General features: G+C 43.8%; 1 protein-coding gene across 12 annotated transcripts in view; it reads right to left on the reverse strand.

Annotated features, from left to right (window-relative positions):
* The window catches only part of JADE1 (jade family PHD finger 1), a 105,457-nt gene that overhangs the window by 30,262 nt on the left and 49,403 nt on the right, over nt 1-25,792 (reverse strand). For 3 of the 12 annotated variants that reach the window (XM_083833646.1, XM_083833650.1, XM_083833653.1), the window contains exon 2: nt 3,572-3,649. In XM_083833646.1, the coding sequence (XP_083689772.1) occupies nt 3,572-3,577 (6 nt within the window). In that variant the 5' untranslated portion in view covers nt 3,578-3,649. The other 9 variants (XM_083833656.1, XM_083833645.1, XM_083833655.1 and 6 more) reach the window with 8 other exon arrangements.

Genomic DNA, 25,792 nt, shown 5'->3' on the forward strand with positions numbered 1-25,792 from the left:
GGCCTGACTGCATAACTGAGGTGCACAACTTTAACCGACACCTTTTGCTCACTGCTTCAATTGTGCTATTTTGGTCTCAGGTCTAAATGTAGATGTAGAAGTCTGATTTTAAGGGGACACAGCTCAATGATTTGCAGTAGTTAGGTTGAAGGACATAAGCTAAACACTTTGGAGGGCTTGGAGGCTGCATTTTGCATTGGAAAGAACCAAATCAGAGGACAAAAAAGAAGTGATGAGAAAAGCAAGGGTGCTGTCTTTAAGCTGCAAGGTTTTTAGAATGCTGTAAATAATATATACCTATCCACACTGAAATACCTTACATAAGAAAATGCATGTACTCCAGGACCATAACCATGTTGGTTAAGCTTCCTTCTGGTTTGATTTATTTCACTCCTTAATACTAACAATTCACCCTTCTTTCATCTGACCAAAACAGAGCATCTTTTTCTTCCTCTGAAAAACTACAGATATGCTTAAATCTTCAATATAATACATTTTTAGTGCCTGCGGGTTCAGGTTTGTTTTCGGATCACCTTGTAGGCACAAGGAACCTGATTCAGTACAGTGACGTAGTAGAAAAAAAGCTCTGTATGCTTACTTGCTTTTGTAGATAAATTCCATTATTAGTAGTATAGTTACTATTGCGTTATAAATATTCAGGTTCCTGAGTTCAATAAAATAAAATGTGTATTTCTGCATGTCAAAGCATTCTCCAGGTGGCACTAGTCTACCCCAAAAAAGCATCATCATTCAGGTTACTCCTACAATACATAACCTGTGATGCTCATGATGAATCCAAGATGCCTGATCACACAGTCTATTAGGGCACAGTGTGAAAACTTAGCTTCAGAACTGAAGAAATCCAACTGCTGGGGGTCCCAATCCTTTCCTCACAAGATGAGGGAGAACAGTGCTGAACTTTAAGCCAAAAGACTATCGAGTTCAGTGTGACAGGAACGAAAGAAGCAAACTGGAGGGTCAAGAGGTGCCACTGACTGAAGGGAAGCAGATGTCTGGCAACAGGACTCCAACTAAGTGTTGATTAAAATTGCAACTTTTCAATTAGAAGGCGGCTGTTTGAAGTGCTCAGAATAGTCTAGTTAATTGTTTTCTGTCTCTGGAATCTCTGAAAAAGAAAAATAGCTAGCAGGAAAGTTAAGGCTTCAAACAAGGAGCACAAAAATTCAGAGAAATTTTTGCCTTTGATTTTTTTAGGCAACAAAATTTGCTTACCCTCCATTGCACTAGCATCATTACAGTGAATCAGAGGTACTACTGACAGAGTAGCAATGGATCTCTACACAGAAATTAACATAGTGAGATAAACCAGTAATTCCACTGAAGACAAGAAAAGATTAAATGAAGGTAAAACCTGTAAGACAAGAGCCTAAAACAGGAGAAGGGGAAGGAAAGGGCCTGCATGTGAGAAATTGTTCTCAAGGAAGTGTGAAAGCCAAAAAGCCTTGGAGAAGCTGACTCTACAATAAGTATTATCTTCTGATAACATTTCTTCTGATTGCTAACTTTTACCTTTTTCCATATGTGTGCAGTAACAGAATGAATATATATGCAGGAACCTGTATCTGAATTTGCCCACCAATTTCACAGTAAAAGGGCAAACAACAGAATCAGGACAAGAAAAAAAAAAAAGTGTAATGAAAGGGAAGTGGTGTATGTTTCAAACAATACTTGAAAACACTTTTAAAATGTCACTGGCTTTTGCCATGCAATTTATTCAACAGAAAGTTATTCATATTTATGAGACTTTAAATTAGAGATATCATAAAAGGCCAAGTATTTTTTTTTCTTATCTCATTTTCTTAGATCTTGAACTATGGAACAGATGAAAATAAAGGTTTTTAGAAAACATAGCTCTCTATGCATCAATAGCTCTATTTCAGACAGTCACATATCAAATGATATTACAAACAAGTATTATAATCAGTAACAGATCAGTCAACTGTATTTATTTCAGAATTTCAACTCCAAGATTATCTGCTTCATATTGTATTGGTAAAGCCTGAAACACAAGGCACATGAAGGGATCAAAGAGCAAAAAACAAAACAAAACAAAAAAAGATAGGACAGTGAAAATAACTATTATTAGCAAAATAAAACACTATTACAAAAACCTGTTAGAGAGGGAATGAGAAAATGGTAGAGCAAAATTCTAATGAATAACATCATATTTGCTGTTACTTGTCTATTTCACAAGTAGAAACACAGCTTTGTTTTGGAGTACACTTCCCCTTTGAGGAAATACACCAATTTAAATTCTTATCACCACGAGTAAATAGTCTAACCAAGAAAAAAACACAATAGGTTTTTGTTCTTCTGTGTGGTGTTTTCTCTTTTTCCCCCCAAATCTCCCAACTGCAGGCAGTTCTCCAAATCCAGGCCAAATCCTACACATCTTTGATAGTTTTTATTCAATCCTTCTTTGGATGAACTCCTAATCAGCTTGTTAGTTCTCACCTCTGCCAATCCTTTTACCTCTCCTTTATTTCAGCTATGGTTTGCCTAAGGTTAACTTAAGGTGCAGATCTGGCCGTAAAAGCCACCTGAGCAGACTCCCACGCAGCACAGATGCTCCTCAGAAATGCATGCAGGTGAAATAGTCACCTACGCAGGGCCACAGTGCAGGGCTATGTTCCCTTAACAAATCCTTCAAAAGCACCTGGAAGATCTCCCCAGTCATCTTCCGTAACATTTCAGACCAAAGTCTCACAAGAGACTTCAGAATTTGAAGATGTGCACCTAGATTGGTCAGATTAAAGCCAAAAATATCTCTGACAACTGATTAGGCTGCTCTGTTGTCAATTACAATTAACTTGCTTGTTTGGGTAGATAAAACACAATGGCACATTCCCCAATCTGCCATTTTATCTCTTTCCCCTGCCCCCCCCCCTTTTTTTTTTTTTATGAAAGTTTATCAATCCCTGGAACCCAAACACAAGAAAGAGATCACACAAAGCTCAGTGTTAGTTACGTCAGTACAGAAACAGTTAAAAATGTTTATACAAATCGGTGATGCACTCAATTCAAATTGTTCAAAGTCATTTCTCAATTCCTCAAGTAAAATAGTCTTCAAATAAAAAAATAAAAAATAAAATAAAAACAGCTTTTACACATCTGCAATCATTTCTGCTGAAGTCTGAAGCAATATACCTTTCCATTACATAGAAGGGTCTGAGAACACCAGCACAAATTTAAAATCCTCACACAAACTTGTATTAAATACTGAGCTATAGACAACGTTACCAGGTGTCTCTATCTAAGTTCCGTCCTTCTAACGATGAATTATGCTGCTTGCAACTGAAGATGTGAAGAGAGAAAAAGAAGACCAACTTCTCCTGTTTTATCTTATTAATTAACACTGTACAGTCAATACAGTTGGGGGGGATCCTGAAACCACCTGTGCTCACAACAACAGAATTCAAAACTGGTTCTTCAGATACACATTTCCACCAGTCCAACCAATTCGCAAAGTGCCTCTATCACATAAAACACTGCATTAAAATGTGTTTTCAAACTCATAACCTACTGCACTCTACAACAAAGGAGCACTTACTGCCATTGTCGTCAGAATCCTCACTGCTGCTAGGAAGCCGACGCCGTTTCATGATCTCCACGGGAAACAGCAGGCAGCCTGCAAAGCAATGAGACAGCACTTAACCCAGGATAATAACACACAGTCATCAAGTTGTGTTTCTGATGGCATTCGAGGATTTACAGCACACAAAGGAAAACAAACAACTTTAAACAGCATCTGAAATACGAACAGTGAGTACCTCAAGGCTGCTTAATTAGGCAGTTATCATACAAACAGGTGAACAAAACTGGAGGGTGTCACGAAAACCCCACCGACACTTTCACCTTAAAACAAAAGCATATTTTGTTCTCAGAAGCCTTAAAATCACTAAATATCTGCGGTAAATGAGCTTAACTACTCTACCCATTCTGACATTGGATTTGCAATACAATAACATTTTTACTGCTTCTGTAAATATTTACTTTGGCTAATATGCTTTTGGAACAATTTTATTCCCGTGTAAAGTGCCAGATTTACGAAATCAAAGATTAAAGTCTTCCATTTGCATAAAAAAAAAGAAACATCAGCAGTAGCAAGCCAAGCTTTCCCAGATTAACTAGACATGCATCATCTATGCCCTAGAAGGCAGCACCTTTAATGTAAGACAGTTACTTCTTCCTGCAGGCACATTTCCACTGGCCTCCCTAAACACTTAACTGCTTTTCAGGAATCAGACCAACACTTGATTACACAGAAGCTCCTCCAAGCTGCCAGTGCTGATGAATTCTAGCAATATTGAGTTCAACGGCACATGAACCAGTGATGTAAAGGCAAAAAGTCCCTTATCTTTTTATTGGCTATTCACAGGGTGTTGGTATTTTTGCATGTATTCCTTGCGGAATGAAACTAAATGCAGGAAAAAATAAGGTAGCTGTAAATAGCTAGTCAGCATTTATACATAAAAACTTACAAAAAAAAAGTGTAAGTTGAAGAGCAGAAAAACCATGGCAAGTGCAGAAAGACACATCCACTCCAAGTTAAACTGACAAGAACTTTAGATAGCACATCAAATGTCCCCAGTCTTTGCTCACCACTTATCAATTGTGCTATCAATAAGGCCTGAGTGTTCTGCTAGCAGCAAAGCCCTACTACATGCCTTCAGGGTGCATACTTGAAAATCAAGTGCCAAAATACCTTTGCTTCTAGGTGGGTGCAGAAAATCTAACCTCCTCGTTTTCATGTTCACTGGGATTTCCCAGAAACCTTTCAGCAAAATTCTTTTCATTGACCCCTTCAGTAAACTGTTAACTGCTTCTACTGTGTTCAATGAGAACATGGCTCACGGTAGTAAACTTGATGAAAACGCTTTCAACTTTTAAGAGTAATTCCCAAAGTGATAAGAAGAAAAGCCTAATCAAAGCCTGACTCTATTTCCAAAAATGAAAATCTTCTCTTCAAAAAGCAATCTATGTAAAAATAAGCATCCTTTGAGACAGAAAGTTCATTTTATCATCTCCAGGAGAGCATAAGCAACTGAACCTGAGACTCTGTTTTTCACTTCCAGCAAACTCTAGTGTGTTTTAAGAGCCCGAGTATTGCAAGATTCCTTCCTTTTTGACATTATCCATGCAAACTGGAGGAGGGAGGATGTCTCTCACACACAGTGTCTTTCCAGAGTAGGATTTACTACGGCTGCCACTGAAACATGTACCAGTTTTGGGCCACTAACTTTGCTCACTGAAGGTACACTGAATGGTTCATTTCACAAAGACCTGCTGTCGTCATTTCATGGAAGATCAGATATAATTTCTGATGCTGGAGAATAAGGAATCACAAAAGACCACCTCTTACAACACAGGAAGAAATCTCTCTACAAGAACACATTTGACATGGACCAGGACTTTCTGTGCATGACAGACAGAAATGTTGCCAATTAAACACACACACATGACCAGCCCAGACCATCAAAATCACCTGAACACAGTTCTGGTATAAGTGTACTAGTTCCAGAGGCAAGTTTTCATGTGATCAATATAAAAGACAAAAGGAAAAAGAACAACCTTCAGATCCAAAACAGGCTAAGACAAAACTGAAAAACAGACCAGTAGCTGCTGTAAGTCCGAAACCCAGGGGTAAGTACCTGTTCCTTAAGGTACTTTTTCCAGTAGTTCACAGTACTTTTCCCATAAACGAAACAAATATTAACAATACTGAAGAGCATACTCACTTAGTGTGGAAATACCTCCTAAAAACAAACTAAAGATAATATGGGAGAAAATAAAGAAAAATGAAGTTATCTCAGAAGCACAACCTGTATATTCCTGGTCAAAATCCTCACTTCTTGGTTCATTCCCACATGGTCTGAAAAGTATTACACACCCTAAAGCAAAATTACATCGCATATATACACTGAGACACGCTCATAAGCTTGAGATGAACAAGGAAATTTGAAATTCTGCCCCTCTGCATCTTTTCAGACAATTGTATTTTGAGTCCTTCTTCTCCTAACCATACTTCTGCAAATCCATAAAATAAAGGTCAGAAGCCTCTCTTTTGTACCACGTATCTTTAAAAAAAAATATATATATATATAATAATAATACACTTCTTTTTTATTGTTGTTTAAAGGAGAGAATGGTATTCACACCTGCCAATTGAAGCTCAGCTAGTCAGTCTCCAGCAGCTCTCCAGGAAGCAAGGGAAGGCAGAAGAGCAGCTACTTCCCTGAAGTACAGAACATCAGCTACAGCAGTTAATTTACCTGTCCGCTCTAGTCAGGTTGCTGAAGTTGGCCACACCAAAAAGCCTGTCCCCTCAAAAATGACACTAAAGGAACTACACAATCCAGTGGAGCTTATGTGACATTCTTTTACAGATGCACATGAAAGAGGAGTTGCGATCCAGAGATCTCATGTTCCCTTTGAACCTCAGTTTACAGGGAGCTAAATCACCAAGTGGCACTTGGCTGCTTAGAGCAAGCATCAAACCTCATACGATTAACCCCTTAAAAGTTTTGTTACTAGAAGTGATAAGCAGCCTTTTTGCTTCTAAACTATTTTTAAACCATTCCTTTTAAGCAACACACACCAGACATTCGCACCCGAAGTTCAGAATATATGTTATAAAGGTAACACTGGAACAGCCCGTACGAATTACAGCCACACAACCTGAAATGCTGCTGCTCATAAGGGCACCACAGTGCCTCTGCCCCAAAGGCCATTGGTTTCTGTTAGTTAGCAGTGACCTCCAGGTCACACGAGGACTGCATTAAAAATAAACACAGATTACTGATGGTGGCGGCTAGGTGCAGACCTTCCCCGTTCAACCACACACACAGCTTTTGCCAGCATGTTGAGAAGTTACTGGGAATTCAAGTAACATTTTTCTAACCTTGAAAAGAATAACTATAGTAAGTTATTCTTCATGGGACATCTGTAACTAAAAACAAGATCTTTTTATACTGAAAAAGGCAGAATGGGAAATCTGTCAAACTTTTCAGTAAACTGCTGATTTCATTCTCTTTCCTAATCTGGGACTTGCATGCTACTTTTCTTTGAAATTCTCACCCTTTACAGTCATGAACCTGCTGGCATTTTTCACCTGACTATATTCTGACATACACTTAATATACTCAGGTGTAAATACAGTGCATCTGATTCACCTCTGATCTCAATAAAGCAATCTGAAACGGAAGCAGGTCAGCCAACTCCAACAGGTCAGAAGTAAAGGCAACTCCTCAGGGCTGACTGTAGCACACCAGGTTTAATGGTACAAATTGGCTATGATCATTATGCGTGCAAGCAAAGAGAATTCACATGTGAGCAGGATCACACAAAAAGGGTGAAACATTTAAGCCAAGCCTTAGACTCATTCCAATAAAAACTACGCAGCGCAGCCTGCGACACTTGCAGGACAGGAAGGGACCACCCAGGCTACTGGAGCTCAATTCCCCAAAATCGAAGGCAACCGCATAATTGCCGTTTAGCCCAGGAGTTTCCACCAAACATTCGCTCCATCCACACATGCCGCAGAACTGCTTCCCAACCCTCTTCTCAAAACAAGCACTTCTCTGAGGCAACAGCCAGCCACGCAGCGCCCCTGAACACTGCATCTTCGATCACTAACACGTCCGTCGCTGCTCTTCCCAAACCCACACACCAGCACCAAAAGGGCATTTGCCCATGCACTGTCCAACTGCAGAGTAAGCTGCAATGCAGTCCAGCAGCCCTAACCTAACGCAGGCTGCTGCACCACCCAAACCACACAGTCCCCAAGTTTGCAGTCACACACGTGAATTCCCAGTAACCCAGAGATTCCAGTGGGATAAGCAGTCATTTCATACAAATAAGTAGGCGCTCGCTGCCATTCCAAATAACAGAGAAGCCCTCAGATGGAGCCCTCAGGTGAGTATTTTTGCTCTGATTCTACCTCTACCTCTTACAGTGACACGAGGGAGCGCCCCCGCCACAGCTCATGACAGCGCTCGCACAGGGCAAAGTTTGGATCTGCCTAAGAGGCCAGTTCTAATATGGCTGAGAGCCTTACTAACTTTTGTGTAATGTTTCAGTTTCACCTCCTGAAAAGATCATTGTTTCTTCCCTTTAAAACCATCCTTCCAGAGACCAGGCAATTGAGCAGAGCAACACCCAGCATGCTAGCAGTTATTTCTACTGAGAACTCTGCTATACTATTTATCCATTTACTGGGGGGGAAGTGGACTCTGGCAAATGCCAGCCTTCAAACACAGCTTTACAGAAACAGCTGAGATTCTGCTGGCTATGTTACTACATCTCCGAGGGGGAACAGAGTATCTAAGAGCGCTTCACACCATCACACCATGGCAATAAATGATGCAGATGAGGCAGAGGCTGTGACTTTTTAGACACTGAGCACCCCTAGATGACCTGGCACAGCAAGGCTGCACTGGTGAGGCCAGCACAGCTTGCAACGGGCTCTGCTGCACCGCCCCGGCAGCTGAAGGCACGATGCTCCCCGGAGAGGTGGCACCAGTGGCTTTTTCCATCCTTGTTCATCACACTAGCTCAGAGAGCTGAGCTCTGGGCTTCACCCATTGACTGGGTGAACACTTTGAGCATACAAAGCTAACTCTGGACTTACAGGTAAAATTACTACTCAGCTCATGTTTAAGACAAGATTACAATGCCTGAAATGCTTCCTCTGGATACTGTATTTCAGAGAGAGCAATAAACCATTTTCAAGATGCCTGCAAAATGCTGTGCAAATGAAATGAGTAGATAATAATCCAAAATCAATATCAGCCCACAAAGTAACATTTGGATTTACATACCCTTGTGGAGGTGAGCCACAAACATCTAACTCTACACAAATAACCAGGAATACAGGCACTTCTGCCCACCTCCCAGCCATGGCTGGGAGTGCAGCGTGTTAGTGTCAGCGGCATGACCCAGTGCAGCAATGCTTTACCAGCACGCACTCCTCATTTCCTAGCTCAGCCAGAGATTGATTTAAAAGAACCAACAAGCAACAGAAGCTACGCTGGATGGCAATACCAAAATGTTTCCCTTTCCCTTTTTTCCACCTACATTGAAGTATAGGGATGGCACAGGTACAAACAAATGAAATCTGAATCCTTTTCCCTAGCCTCCTGGGAAAAATCCAGACATTATCCCATGTGAAACTGCAGATGTGCATCCACACATATATACACCCATATACTGCATATATATATACACACACACTTGCATGCAAGATACCACAGAACTTTTTATGCTTCTACTGAGCAGGCATAGACACCACAGACTTCTGTCACTCAGTTTGACCTCCAGTAGATATATGGTCAAAGAGAAAGATGTGAAGTGTGTCAAAGTCTTTGTCATGCCAATAATGAAACAAAATCAAACTTTTTAAAATAACTACGTTTGAGAAAATCTACTTCCACAGGTCAAAGGTTTTATTCAGCACAATTCTTACCGGAGTATCTTTAAGGGCTGTATAAACATCTGGGTAGAAAGAGTCTGTAATTCAAACTCTGACAGACAATTAACTGTACCCATGTTAATGGGTGTCACTATAATAAACTACACTGAACAGCTGCAGAGACAGAATGGAAAGAAGGCAGAATTATGACAGATGCACACCCCGAAGACAAACTGAAAAACTGGCTTTTCCTGCAAGTAACCCACTAACTGCAATGACGCTAATTATCTCCAGTACACAAGAGATCACTTCAGAACGCTTATTGCGCACATGGAAGCGTAACATGGCCTTAATCATACGGACAGTAGATGAAGACACTTGGTTTCTGCTACAGTTCTCTCCTAAATAGCTGGTTTATGGTAACACCTCAGTCTTCATCGACTGACACGTGAGACAGGGAGAGAAAAAACTTTTTTCATCTATGCCTAGAAGAAAAAAACAGAGCTGCATGAAAAATAGGATATACTACCGAACTCCACCTAAAACTTTTTAATTCCTTTTCAGCACCAATAAAAGCTTTGATAGCAACAGTCTGTAGTCACAAAGAAGAGTTCACGTTCCCAACTTACATGAAATACTACTGCACTATGTAGCGCAGGCCATGGCACAAAAAGCCACAGACCTTAGATTTCAGGACGAAGTCCTCAAGCCTTGTAAAACAAAAGTAGTACATTTCAAGGCCAAGAGTGTTCTCCACAAGGTCTATTTCTACTAATTTCAGCACACCTATTCAAAATGTAACAAGGAAAGGCAGAAGCACAAGTTGGATGTATTGGCACAAGACGTTTCAAAGATGCACGTGCTCATTTACGCACCTGTGCAAAGCCAGTTCATAACATGACCTCAAGACCTGGCCATGGGCAGCTTATTCCCAAGCTCTGCTGGTGAATGTGACTACTAGAAGCCTTGAGAAGCAGGCTCTGTGAATGAATGCAACCCACCCCGCACCCACCACAGTTTGTCTTTTCCACCTAGAAAAAGCTGGCAGCTTGGACAACTCCAGCTGAAAACAGCAGCGCCAAGAAGCAGGGCTAACCACAGGGAGAAAGCATTAGAGGAAACACTGGAAGTTTTTTTATTCTGTGAATTGGGAATGAAACCAGAGAAGCTAGAAGGGAAATCTGCAGCTGTGAGGGGAAAGGGGGGTTTATTATTATTATTTTATTTTAAACATATGTATTACACAGAGCTCAAACACGGGAGTGAATGGTATCTGCAGCCAGAGGGAAAATCCTACCACTAAAACGTACAACCCTCGCTGTTTCAACAATATCCCACTGAGTGTGAGAAGCCTCTCGAAATAGAAGCATAACAAGCGTATTTTGGCATAACTCGGAGGAAGGCTTTAGCTTTGCAAGCGTGGGCAGCCTTTGATTCCCTCAGCAGACAGCGCCCGCTTAGAAAGGAAATTATTCCCAATCACGGTACAACCTCTCTGTGAAGAGCAGAAAACGGGACTGCCGCGGGAGCACCCCCGCGGTAAAATTAAAGATGTCACCCGGACCGCGCTGCTGAGCGGCGTGGTGCCTTCCCGCACGCCGGCAACCGCCGGAGGGGCAGGCGGCTGTCGGGACGCCCGCGGGCAGCCCGGCCACCGGCCGTTTGCAGGCTGCCGGGGCTGGGGGCGGCAACGCCGAACGAACGCGGCCAGCTCGCGGCCGCCACCCGAGGGCACGCCGCGGGGAGCAGCTGCCCAGCGGCCGCCTCAGCCCGCGCCCCGCGCGCCCCCGCCGGCTCCAGCGGGGAAAGGCGGCGGCACCCGGCTCCGCCTCCCGCCGGGGCAGCGGCACCGCCCCCGCCGCCCCGCCGCCCGCTCCCATTCGCAACGGCCCGGCCCGGCCCCCCCCCTCCTCCTCCTGCCGCCGGCTCCCTCCGCCGCTCCTCCCCGCCGCCGGCCGCCACCAATCGGCTGGGCGCCGGCTGCAAATCAAACTTGGTGCCCCCGGCTCCGCGCCCTCTCCCCCGCAGCCCCGGCGCTGCCGAGCGCGGCCGAGGCGCCTTGCCCGCCTCCCCGCGGCGGGGGGGGCCGGGACGGCGGCACGGCGGCGGCTCGGGCTCCCTCTCCGTGCCCGTCTCTCCTCCCACTCCCAGACAGTTCTGGAAACTGTGTATCACCTCTTGTCACAGGGAGGCAGCCAGCAGGCGGTGCAAACAAACAAACACGCTGCGCCTCCGCCCTCCCCGAAATAACGAAAGCCCCGCGACGGAGCGGCAGCGAACTGGCGGGCGCCGAGGGGCAAGGAAAAAAAGAAAAAAAAAAAAAAGTAAAAAAAAAAAAAAAGGAGAGCCCCGCGAGCATCCCCTGCGCGGGCAAGGCGCGGCTTTGTCTCGTTGGGGCGAGGGGCGCAACCGCCGGAGCTGCCGCGCCTCGCGCCCAGCCAAGTTGCTGCGCTGCCCGCCGCTGCCCCGCCGCCGCCCGCTCGCCGGCGGGACCCGCCCGGGGTGACCGAGCCGCCCCCGGCAGCCCGCACACGTGGGTGGGCGCCCGGCGCCTGCACCTGCTGCCCGCTGCCCCGGCTCGGCTGGGACCCGCACGCGTGCGGCCACCTGCCACCTGCGCCCCGCCGGGCGACTCGCGCTCGATTTCACCCCCGAGCAGTTTTTACGCTCTCGAAGCGTTTTCCCTCTCTTCCCCCGAGCGAAGCCGAGCGCGGCCGGGGGGCAGCCCCAGCGCCGAGCCGCAGCCGCCTCGGGCCCCCGCGCTCGCTGCTGCGGGACGTGCGGGCGCCGCGGTGACAGGCGCTGCCGGCGGCTCCCCCGGCCCTCGCCGCGCACCGTGCCGCTGCCATCCGCCCGCCGACCGGCTCCGGCGCTCCCCGCCGCCCGCGGGGGGCCGCGCACGCCGGCGCCCCGAGGCTCCCCCCGGCGCCCCCGCAGCGCCGCCCGCCCGCGCCGCGCCCGCGGCCCGGCAACCCCCCTCCCGCCGTCCCCTCCCGGCTCGCAGCGCCCCGGCCCGGCACAAGTTGGTGGTGGGATAGCGGAGCCGCCGCTCGGCCGCCTCCCTCCCCTCGCCCCGCGCCGCGCCGAGCCGCGCGGCTCTTGGCGCCATGTTAATGACGTACTCGCTTATTTCCACTAGGCAGCGACCTTCGGCACCGAGCTGCTCTCCCGCCGCCTGCGGAGCTGCGAGGAAAAAGCCATCAAAGATGGCTGAGCCGGCGGCTCCCCCGGCTGGCGCGGGGCGGCGGGCACGGTTACCTGCTGGCGGCGGCGGCGGCGGGGCGGCGGCGGCGAGGGCGGCTGGCGCGGCGCGGCCGGGCTCCCCCTGCGCGGAGGGCTCGGGGCCGCCTCATGAGTTCGGCGCGGCGCCGGCAGCGGGCGCGGAGAGCGGCTCCCGCGCCGCACGGGCACACGCACACACACACACACACACACAGAGCCGGGCACACCGCGCGCACACACACACACACACACACAGAGGCTCCCTCTGACTGACGTTTGTACTGGGTACGGAGGGAGGACTCCGCGCATCAAACTCGTTTCTGGGTCACTGCTGCCACAGGGGGGAGCTGCTTTAATCCCCTGCCAAAACGGGAAGGCGAGGGAGGGAAGGGGGAAGCCAGCGCCGCGCACCGCCGCCGGGGGGAGGCGGCCCCGGCCCCGGGCAGCCGCCGTTAACTCTTGGCGGGCGTCGCCTCAGCGCCCCTGCCCCGGGGGAGCCGGCGCGGCACGGCTGGGCCCGGCCCGGCCCCGGCAGCACCCGGCCCGCGGCGCCCCAACTCGTTGCCCCTTTGCCCTGCGCTCCCTGGTGCGGGCACGGCGGCGCCCAGAGTTGCAGGAGGCGGCCGCAGGCAGGGCGAGGAGAGAAGTGCGGGCTGCCGCTGCTCAGCCCGCACCGCCAGCCCCAACTCGGCTACTTGGGACCGCCACGAAGAGCTAAGAGCGTCCTGCACCCTCCTAGCAGGAAACGAAGTGACCTTAAGCCGGCCCCACATTGCCCGCTGCGATGTGCTGTGCTCCCTGCGCGGTGCCCTGCCTCACGCCGCGCACCTGTGCTCCCCCCGAGCTCCCTGGGAAGGAAGTTCCCCTGCGCCGGGCAACACCCGGCACGGAGCCGAGCCAGCACGATCGCAGCCGCGGAATTAGGGCGATCTGTGGAAAGCAATCCCCATAGTATGCAAATACAAATTAACGCAGCCTCCACAGCGAGGTTCCGCTGCCAAGGAATCGCACCTCAGTTCAACAGAGGAATTCGGTCGTTACTCATCCGTGCACAGCGAGCCGCTTATCCTGCCATCTCCCCCACCCACCTACCCCTAATGAACGTGCGCCTATTTCTGCACATCCTGAAAAGTTGGAGATCACAAAAAAAGCATTTCCCTCCCTCAAGATATTTTTTTCACCATGAAAATAAGATAATTATACTGCTTTTCATAGAACAGCCTGAAGCATCATCAGATTTTAAAGCGGGAACTAAGACTTCAATTCCCCTTGTTTTCATCTACATTAACACTTAAAAAATTTATATATATATATATATATACACACACACACACACACTCTGTTCTCTCACACTGAACTTGGTGTCGAGCCCTGTGAAGACACCTAAGGGACTATTTGTGCACATCAGCAGTCTAACCAGAAGTACCTCCACAGATATCACTCGTATTTGCAAGGATCCAGGCCTTGGCGTTTCCCATCCACGGTGCCGTGATCACCCATGCGACATACCAGATCTCACCAGCTGGTGCTCTGCCCACCAATTCTCAGGATGACACTCCTGTCACCCATCAGCTTTCCCCCAGGATTCCAAAAACCTACCTCAAGTGCTACTTCTCAATGCTGCCAAGGGAGCCAAAGACTGGAGACTTTGTTGATCTGTAGTATTTAAGGAGCGTGTGGCTGCTGCTGTGCTATACTACGGTATAAATCCCCTAAGGGATTAGATGAGTGGTTTTTCACTCAGTGGTTGGCAGGCCCCTTGGGAGCTCACCTATTGCCACTTGGTATTTACTATAAAGAGTTATGCACCCCTACTGGATGAATATGAGTTTTGCTTGTTTGTTTTTAAGAGGTTCACCCATTGCAGAGGAGCAAAGAATCACTGGAAATGCTGTTTGTCCCACCTTGCTGAATTCTTTCCAAGACAGTTCAGAGCTGGCTTTTGAGAAAACCTTAAACATGAATGCACTCTAATTTCTTCAGAGGAATGATAAAAACTTTACTGTCTCAAGCTCCTTGGATTTGAGACAGTATTTCTGTTTTCCTCCGATTGGTTTTCCTTTGCATATACAGCCAAGTTTAAGTTAAGTCTTGTATTTTACGAAACATTTCTCTTGGAAGCCATGCAAGGCCATACATGTAGGAGCAGAACATGAATGTCTGCAGAATGGTGGGCTGTGTTTTAGAATGTAGCCGCTAAAAATCTTTTCTGCGGCTCACCAAATGTGAGCCTTCCTCACTGTAAACCCAGCGAGTCCAGCCATTATGAGGAAGGTAACAACTGGAAGACGCGTGCTTTTTTGCCTCTGCATATGGTATCACAGACTGTTCTGGATTAACATACTCCTAAATCTAAAAAGAAATACTGAAAAAATATAGAGTTTGTAACTAGAATAATATTTTGGAAGTTAGTACAAAACGTGTTACAATGAAGAAGTGGCATCCTGTGCCACGTTAAAACTACACATATAAAGTTTTATACCAACATAGCTATGGTCAAACAGAAAAGCATGTAACAGGGCATACCAGGGTAAGCCACCAGCATCGTTAAAAAAAATTTAAAAAAAAAATCAACACTCAAAAAAGGGAACTACATAGCCTGCATTGAGACATTCACTTCAGAAACAGCTTCCGTGGCTTTAGACACTTGGTTCCTGCCTGAGGATGGCAGACACCAGAAGGAACTGCATGAATGATCCTCACCTGCTTCTCAACAAAATCTGTGTCCAGCTCAACTTGCCAGGGCAGGCAGGCTGCCTAATATAAACAGAGAAGGATGGTAAAAGCAAGCCACTTGGGCAAAGAAAGAATTCTTCAAGCATCTGACCACAATCTGACTCCAAAGATCAGGAACTAAAAAAGGAGAGACAACCTCAGAATAGTTTTCTGCTACCTCTACTGGTTACATTTCAAAAGGGATAAAATCCTGCTGGAGGTAGAGTCAGTAGAAGTTTTACCATGGACATTAATGGGGCCAGAATTTCAGCCTTCATCTCTAATCTGTTCTAATGAAATCTCATACATTTGTTAGACCCTGTGCCTCACTCGGTCATCTTTGTATCAGTATTAATACTCATTCCAGGAGCATTCAGAGCATAAGGATCAGGCTCGGAGTTAGGCATCATCCTAACACACAGAACTGCTGGTCCCTTCTCCATGTTGTTTTACCAGGTATAGTTGCTCCTTATTAAAATTTAATTTTTTTGATTGTTTATATGGCTTCTTAAGTTTTCCCTCTTGACTGTTATTTCTGGGCAGATGCACAAAGCCAAGGAAGGAACATGTGGCTGGCTTTTCAGCACTTTCTTGCAGGCTTTAGTGGAAATCTGTTGCTGCAGCAGTATCTGCCACAATGAGTTCACCTTTTTTTTTTTTTTTTAAATTTTGATAATACCAGTTACTCCTTTTATGTTTGCAATCTTTTTCATTAATCCTTGCAGAGTCTTATCCTACATGAAGGCAGAGCTAATGAACTCAAGTTTCTCCCTGCTATTAAGCTTAGCCCTAGTATCACTTGGAACTCACACCTGTTCTTTTGTTCCTTTAGCCCCGGTTTTTAAGAATTTCCATTTTCGCCTTCTTGCTTTTCAAGATTAGAAACCTGAGGGGAAGAACACAACATGGATCCAAACTAACAGTGTCAATATTTTAACTTGCATTTAATCCTCAAGACAGCTTTCACAACTCCTGTGAGAGAAGCATACATTGCAGAGAGGTAAGACATGCACAGTTGGGCCAAATCCTGCTCAGGTCCATTCTGTCTGTACTTGGCCTACACACATAAGCGACGGAAAAAAGAAAATCGATTTTGACTCATGCACATGTAAATCGCTATCACTTAAAAATTTCTTATGTACAATATTCTTAACCACTGCAGAAATAAAACTTGCTCACATGGCTTATGTATGTACTACAGAGAAACACAATTGCCCCAGTTTTGTCTAATTCAAATACATCATTTATGGCAACATGGCATCTGACCACCACACAAAATCATCCACAAAAATTAATTTTTACTCTCACTTTTTTTTCCTTCTTCATAACTACAGGAGCTGACTTTGGGTGTGTCTGGATTAGAAAGATGAGAAAGACTAGACTTGGGTAGCATGTTATTTCCTTTTACTCTGAAGCTGAGGTTTACAGCTACCGTCACTGCAGATTCAGAGGCCACACTCCAAAGATGTGCTTTTTCCAGCACTCACAAGCCTCATTCTTGTGGTTTACAGTTCCTTGTTTTATTGGAATGTAGCTGTTGGGAGAGGTGACTAGCTGCGTGTGTAAGACCCAGTAAGTACAAGCAGTGCTGGTAAGGGATAAGGAGGGGAAGGGATGAAAGATGAGTTTTCCGAACTCAACTTTCTATTTAACATGTTATCAGGCAGGGTGCTTGCAACTGAGAGACTAGAGTAGCCTTTTTAACGACAAAACTTGAGAAGTAGAGATAATGTTTATTTTATGTGTGGGTTAGCAGGGGCATACAACGGTTAAATCACTTACACAAGTCACATGTTAAGTCAGCATTAAAACCAAGAATAGAAACCAAAAGTCATGCCTCCCAGTCTAAAGCTTCTAATGATTAAACTACATCCTTTCCTTTGGCCTGCTATATAGCACCTAACAGAGTACAAAGTATACCTCCATGACATTTTGACATAGATATCTTAAAATATTTTTTGCAAATCAAACATGGTCATTGCACAGATATGCAACTATTCACATTGTGCGTTCATCTCGAAATGGGAACAGGCACCCCCAAAACATACTGAATTCCAAAATCGAAAAGTACAGCTACTGAAATCAAGTGCTTCTAAATTACTCTAATTGAGAAGTGGAAGCTGACGGAAAACCAGTAGAACAAGAACCTCAAGGGAACAACTATAAGCAGGCACTTAACTTGTGAGTCTGAGAGTTAAGCGGGATCAAGTTGATGCATCACCTTTAAGGTAAACAACACAATTTTGTGCATGATGAGAGAAGTAATTAGCAGCCCAGGTAATGCCCTCAGTACAGGAAGAATGGATTGTGAAAACCTCAGGCAAATGACAGTTCAGTAGCTATAGATCAAATCTCAGTTAATGTATATACACGTGCCTACCTGGCAGCTCATCAAGCAACATTACACTGTCTAATCTAAATGAACTTCAGCTTCAATATTAAATTGTGTTTGTGCAGGCAGAAATTATCTAGCGAAAGAAAGGCACTGTGACAAGACGCGTAGAAGAGTTCAAAGGAATCTGATTACAGATTTTCTGATTGCAGAGTGTTTCCTGATAACTGGTTGCTAGAAGCAGAGTTGTGGTACCAATTCATTGGGGAAGTACTACAAAATCCGCCCCCCCCCCCCCGTAACAACCTAGCAGCAAAATTACTTTTTTTTTTTTTTTTTTTATAAAAAAGTGACAACTTCAACTCTGGATCCTAAGAGTTAGACAAAGATTAAAAAAAAAAAATAATTAAAACCAACTGTTGAAATTGCTCCAAGCAGCTTATGATAACATTTCTGGAAAGACTAGAAACCTTGGAAAGAGCCTCCCATGTGGTCCTTTTGGGTTCCACTTAGTATTTATGGAATTGCTTCAGCATTACTTCTACTTGTGCTCTCTCCTCAGACAGCCTCCTCCAAATGCTATGATTCACTGTTCAAGGAGTTTATAGCTCATTCCAGACCATGAGAACTGAGGTCTTCCACAAGGCCTGAGAGATTATACAGCCTCCACAGCAGAAAACTAACCTAAAACAATTAGGCATAAGTTATAATGCAGAGGACGTATTCTGTCTATCCTTAATAGGTGCATCTACCTCTTCTCACTTTACCAGCTTATCAGCTTCCCTGCTTGAAACCAATCCCCCATAGTGTATGTCAATCACAATTTTGACTAAAGTTATATTTTCTCCCTACATAGTTAGGGATCCACTGATTTCAGTGCTTTCAGTTGCAGTAGTCCTGAAACCTACTTCAGGTATTAGTAACTTTATCTGTATAGGACACAGATAGGAGGTAACAAGGGTGCAAAGCAGCCATTACTTCTAAATAAAGAAAATGCTAGTCAAACAAACAGGCAACTGTTGTTTACTTCAGCTATTTTCCTTCACCAGCAATGTGTTTTAGAAGTCATTCAGTGTTTAACACACAAAAAATGATTGAGAGAACTAAAGTAAATGTCCTTTTTTTTTTTTGTGGCAATGTTGCTTGCTGAATTTTTCCACAAGTTTCACTGCTTAAGTAAGAAAAAAAAATAGTAAGTCTTAATCAGCATAAATGTAATAAAACCTGCCACATGTACTTCCATTTCACTATTGAAATATTCAGAGGTTCAACACTACCAAACAGGACTAGGAATAGGAGGCTCAAGGTATCCAGGACAAAAGAACCCTTGCACAACACGGGAGGTTGAGTCCAGCTCTAACCTCCCTCCCTAGGTCAAAAAAAAAAAAGAAAAAAAGGAGTGGGAGGAGGTATTGGGCTAAACATGGCAGTTCATCTTGTATATCAGTGGGCCACATAAACTCGCAGCAAATGGCCCTTCCTGACACTCTTTATCTGGTTTGCATACCCAAACAACACAGTCCACGTTGTTATGCTTCCACTTTGCTAAGAGCTTATCAGAAATACATGCTCAGTGTAAAAAATAAGTATTAAAAAACCACAAACATAAGAAAACCCACATTACCTTATCAGATGCGGAAAATTACTATCCGTTTTATCTATTTTGCAAATAAAGATATTGAGACGTAATGGCAAAGAGATACAAATGAAAATGGTCTCTGGCAAAGCAGAGACTCAGTGTCATGACTCAGCCCTAACATATTACAATAGTGTAATCCTTCAGTGCTATTTGAAGCATACACACTACAAAAGGTCAACTCTTGTTAACAGTGCATTTGCACACTGGATGTGTCTAAAACCAAATTTCTGCTTCTGACTCCAGAAAAGCAACAAGAGTAGTAGGTGGTGGCAGTGCGTGTACATAGAGATGTTCAGAGGAAGAACCTCAACCAGCTGCGCAGTAAATTTTCAGTGCACATAATGCAGACGCTCAGGATATAAACAGCCCGAGTCATTTGATACCATTCACAACAGTAATTCTGAAGTTACATTTTTTTTAAAATGGACAAAGGAGTTTATTGCTTATTTAGAAGTTAAGCTTCTTTGCTACTGTTCAAAGCTGCAACTGCCACAAATATATTTAACTAAGCACACAGTGAGGAATGAAGAAAACTTGGGAATCAAATCATTACTCCGGCTCTGTGAACTTTGCTTCACTAAGCAAAAAAAAACAAAAAAAAAAAAACTGCAGCAAACAAAATAGTCTCTGACCTTCCAGAACAACATTAAAAAAAAAAAAGCCTGATCTGCTTATGTGGGCAGATTTTGGCACAGGGTAAACATCTGTGTTTGCTCCTCAAATTGCATAAGTCACAAAAGAATCTCTCTCTCTCTTCTCTCTCCCTTTTATCCAGGACATGCTTTTAAAGCATTGCACTTTTATTTTTCTTTGACAATCTGAGGCAGGTTACTTTCTCCACATGGAAATGCAAGCTCTGGCGCAAAGTAACCACGCCAACTGCTTGTAATCTGGTATCTCTGAGGGAGGAACGGCCACATCCTGCAGCAAGCACACGTACCCTTACGTAACCACCAAAACCGCAGCTCTAGCCTACTTGGCTTCTCAAATATTCAGCCAACCATAGCAGCATCTCTGCCCTCGGCCAAAGCTAAAGGTGAGCCCGCAGTATCTCAGATCTCTTCTGGAAACGGGCCCAACTACTTAAGGGAGCCAGGCAAAGCCTTCAGCCACAGCACGCAAAGGGAAAAGCGTTTACAGAAGATAAGTTAAGGAAAACTGGAAAGAATGCCAGCCCCAGAGCGGACAGTCACATGCCAGAGTACAGCTTGTACTGGCACTCCGGTGTAGTGCTTTGGATCAATAACAGCTGTAATAAAGCACATATTGACTGATAGGCTGCACAGATGCACAGAGAGAGCAAAGGACTTTTTTTGCTCTCCCACATGCTGATGCTGGAGCCTCGAGCAATGATCTGGCTCTACCTTCGTGTGTTTATTTTATTTCATACTTTTCAAAAAGCTGCTTCTGTGGGCTCTTTGGGGTCTCTCTCTCTCCCCACCCCCCCCCCCCTTTTAAGGAATTTAAGCACCTTTCATGACTGCCTTAAAAAAATGCTACAAGTATTGTGCACTCAGTAATGCCTGACACACGCCTCAGATATCATCCTTAGCTTGTTTGCAAGGGTTTGATTTCAGTGAGGAAAATCAGTGACAGCAAAAACATCCCAAACCTCGTAAAACGTAACGAAAGACCAAGATCACCAGCTGGGCAAGCCCTGGCATTTCTTGCGAGCAGAACAGGTAGGTATTGAAAATGTGTACATCTGCCACACGCTGTCCCCAGGGAGGGAGCCCCATTAACCAAGTAAGCAGGGTAACCTTCAGAAAGCAATCAACATCAGCTGTTTTAAATCCTTTAAAGGTGTCGAAGATATCCATACACAAAATTCTATATTTTTCCATTAAAAAAGAAAAAAGAAAAAAAAATAGACCACTAAAATCAGGCCACAACATACACACACTTATTTTATACAGGTATTGTAAAGTCAGGAACTCTACGAGCCCAGCTAAGGGAAGACGACACTGACATTTGTCTTAGTTTTAAAACACCTTCTGTGTACCTACAACCATTGAAAGCAAAAGTATGAGTTGAAATTCTCTCTTCCCTGGGAACGAGTGCTTGTGCCACTAACTACCAGAAGCTAGGATTTTTCCCTACGAGGGATTTCTCCCTCCCTATAAGCCTAGGTCTTACAATCATAGAGAATTCTACACAGCCCTTCCTATTTAAACTTTATGATACTTCCTAATAAACTGAAGTATCAAACACAACACATTGTACTCAGTTTGAAGATCATCTCAACCTGAACATCAAACAACGAATTAGTTGACAGCTTAAAAGATGCATGTTATCTCTAGCATATGCACCAAATTAAATCATACTTAGCAGGTGTCTACTACACTAACCCTGTTTACATTCCATAGCACAAAACAGGCACGTTCAACTCTGAAAACTTAAGCCAGGACTGAGAGCATTAAGCACAAGAAAAGCCAAAAATGTGCTGAGTTACTGAGATGAGGTTCAAAGGATTTTGATGTCCAAGGCTACAAACGTAGCTCAGATAATTCCTGCTCCTCTGCCTAGTTCTGGAATAGCTGGAGCTTACTTAGCACGATTGCAACATTCCTTGACAATCTGCAGCTCTCAGTTTTTGGCATCATCTGAACTGCTTCAGTCTGCATAACGAGGTCACGGCTTCGGCTTCAGCCCAGTGAAGCCAGATGGGATGGTCTAGGGCTACCTACTGGTTAGGTGCTTCCACTTTCTGCAAGGCCGATTTCGCAATGCCACGCTGCAGAGCCAAATGGCCTGCTTTTTCTCATCCAGCTTCATGACTCTTACGTGCTTTTTGCACGGTGTCTCAGCTTTAACAAAAGGAACTGAGAGCACACAACTTGGCCCGACTTTGGGGCTAAGTCATTATATACCATATCTTTGTGCTTACTAATCTTGTTCCAACTACTTCTTTCGTTTTGTTTTTAAACTGCAGGAAAAAATACCTTAATGCTTGCCTTTTTTCCCTTTTTTTTTTTTTTTTTTTAAGGTAACAACACTTATTTTAGGTCTGAGACTTGCAGAGGACTTTTGCTAGATCTGTTATAGACAAAGGACACTATCTAAATATCTTAAATTTTTCATATTTTTAACCTCTATTAATAATACCACTACGGTCATCTTACACTTCCCTAAAAAGTTCTGGTTTTTGTAGGTCTCAACACTTAGCTTGCAAAAACAAAAAAATAACATTTCTAAGAGATGAAGTTCATAGGTGCATTACACTGCTCTACAGTGACAACAAGTCCGATGAATTTCCTCAGGAAAAAACTTTTGCAAGTAACAAGTGAAGTTGCAATATTTTTTTTCCTGTGTACGAAGGTTACGTCACTGTTATCTCTTGCATACAGACGACACTAATAACGGTGTTGCCTGGACTTCAGCTAAATTATCAGTTTCCTTTAAGTAGCCGGAGGGGAGAAAGACAGCAAGAATTCTGCACAGGAAACTAGGAAGGCTTGGTCTTGAGTCTGTTTTTAAGATCCCTTCAGTTTAGCCTCTACACTTTATTCTACAGGTTTTCATACACAAAAAGATTGCTCATTTGTATATGCAGACCCAGTATCTGCATACGCAGCCACCCAAACTGGTGGCAATATGTGGGCCTAGCACCTGCCCACACGAAAGCTGTCTCAGGGCAAGTTCTAGCTGTTCAGCACAAGCAGCATAAATGGTCTCCACCCTTTAAGAGACCGCTCTTCCCCTTTGGTGAAAATGTGTATTTTAACCCTGAAGTCGCCAGTACTCCAGGTGAATCCTCCATGCCTGTGCAGAGGCACCCTCTGAAGTTAAAGACTATCTACCCATCCCACAGGACCCTGTCCACCAGGTAGCAGCTAAATGCTCTGGTCCCATTTGTGACCTGAAGCTATGAACCAAATACAGGCAGTGCCAAGAGCATTCTAAGATTTCTACACTAAAACCTGATGACTTTATTTTAACAGGTAAAACATGATGAGCTCCACCAACTGCTGAGGCATTTAGAGATCACCAGTCCCACAGAGAAAACACTAGTAAATTGTTTATCGCTGATTTATACAGAGATGTAGAACTTGGTATGCCTTACTACTGAACCCACAAATAGATTTCTGTCACTTTCTGCTTGTTTAATTGATTTCATATATGAAACAAATTAAACTGAAGGATGCAGTGAGTCCTGTGGGGCAACCAATAGCTATGTCACCAGCGGTTTGCTTCTTTTCCATTCGGAGAAGCCCTCTCAGTTTTCTTTTACTGACAAAGGATCATAAAAGGATGAAAGCCGTGATCTCACTAGCACAGAGGAAATCAAGGCAGACTTCTATTACGTTGGGATTAGTGAGATAATTCAAGAGAAGAATTTCATAAGCAAGTTCCTGAGTGAAAAGGAGCCCAAATTTTGTGGGATCTTCAAACAGAACACCCCAACTCAGCTTTTCTTTGTGAGAGGACCAGAAGAAGCCCACAGCCAGGCATAAAGCCTAGGAATATTTGTAAATTCATTCTGAACTTCATAAGTGCCACCTTCTAGAAAAAGATGATTTATAAAAACTAACACTTAAATGTGTTTTAACATATCAGATCAACACTAATGACTAACCTTTACTGATTTGCTGTATTTATATAGAATGTCATTTGAGGCAATTGCAAGCTTGTATTAAATAATTTTTTGGATAAAGCTATTCTACTAATATATTTCCTTCTTGTATAAAATAATACAAAAGACATGAGTGTTGATGTTTCAAGAGGTTAAAAAATAGAAATGTTATTTTTACTTAAAGAATAAAAAAAAAGTGTCTAGTCTCCAACTTCCTCGCGAGGAGGATTGGAGAGGCAGGTGACCTATTCTCCGTTATCACCAGTGACAGGACCCATGGGAACGGTGTTAAGCTGAGGCAGGGGAAGTTTAGGCTGGACATCAGGAAGAGGTTCTTCACCGAGAGGGTGGTTGCACACTGGAACAGGCTCCCCAGGGAAGTAGTCACGGCACCAAGCCTGTCTGAATTTAAGAAGCAATTGGACTGTGCACTTAGTCACATGGTCTGAACTTTTGGGCAGACCTGTGCGGTGCCAGGAGTTGGACTTGATGATCCTCATGGGTCCCTTCCAACTCGGGATATTCTATGATTCTATGATTCCATAGTATTTTCAATATTATACAGGCTGTTATGAAGTTAACTCCATCCCAGCCAGAGTCAGTATACCCACAAACAGTTTTACACACATTTAGGTCCAGAGACATCAACTGGATTATTGCCATATATAAAATCAGACATAAGCCTTTGTCAAACTGGGTGTTTATACACCTGAGGCAGTTAACAATTTACTGTGGGTTTTCTTGTTCACTTGTCTTGTTTAAAAGACTTTTTTAATTTTTAATTATTTTTTAAAAGAAAGTAATGTAACAATGATTCCTAATCTTATGGAAATTGTTCTTCTTTAGTTACTATTTCTTGATAGGTGTTCAGTCCTTACAGAGTGTTATCCCTACTGCGTGTGCATATACCTTCTTGGTCTTACAAGCAACAGAATGTATAGATGAAATATTTCCACTATAAAATGTATACCCATTTTTGTTTACTAAAAAACCCCACAGATATATCCTAATTATGCAAAATCATCTTGTAATAAACTTCTGATATTTTTGGAGCTCTATTTGAATTTTAAAAATAATTCTTGGCATTAATTTTTCTGTTTCATAAGAGTACAAAGAATTTAAGCATCATATCTTCCTCTTCTACCAAAAAAAGAAAAAAAAAAGAAACATATATAAAGGGCAATTCTGTAGCTATTTTGTGGTAAATGATAAACCACAAAGTGTCCCTTAGTGGATGTGCAGAATGTATAATCCAGAGTTTGGCATGTCCTCACTTCCTGACACTTTTCCTTTTTCATCTATGTAAGGACTGCTGACTGCTACATTTCATGTAGGCACACAACTTTATTCTTCACTGCTTTAGGTGCCAGACTTGAGAATGAATAATTATTCTGTTCTAGTATTACAGTAGCAGTTCTGAAAGGAAAAATGCATGAAATATAAAAGTTGAAGGTTAATGCCTCTCCCTGTCTTCTTTACCCTGATTTCACAACATAATAATTAGAATCTTCTTGGTATACTCCATGAAATGTTAAATTTGCCCCATGATAGAAGGTCAAAAGTATTTCTTCCATTTTCATTGATGCCAGCATTCATAGTCAAAATTAAAGGTCAAACAAATCAAACAACTTGCATCTCATGCAACTAAAAAGAAAATGGAACGTAAGTTAATGGCCAGAACATTTGACTCCTTCACTCCAGGTCTCCCTGACCCTTGTAATGTTTTTACGTGTATGTTCAAATCTGTGCAACGATTACGCTAAACAGCCCTTTTTGAATGAAAAGTCATCTGATCAACAGCAAAGCTCCAAATATCTAAAGAAAAAACTGACTTAAAGAGCAGAAATCAACTACACAAATTTTCCAGCTAAAGGCATTAGC

Source organism: Anser anser (assembly GCF_964211835.1).
Source record: "Anser anser genome assembly, chromosome: 4".
NCBI classification, from domain to species: Eukaryota; Metazoa; Chordata; class Aves; order Anseriformes; family Anatidae; genus Anser; species Anser anser.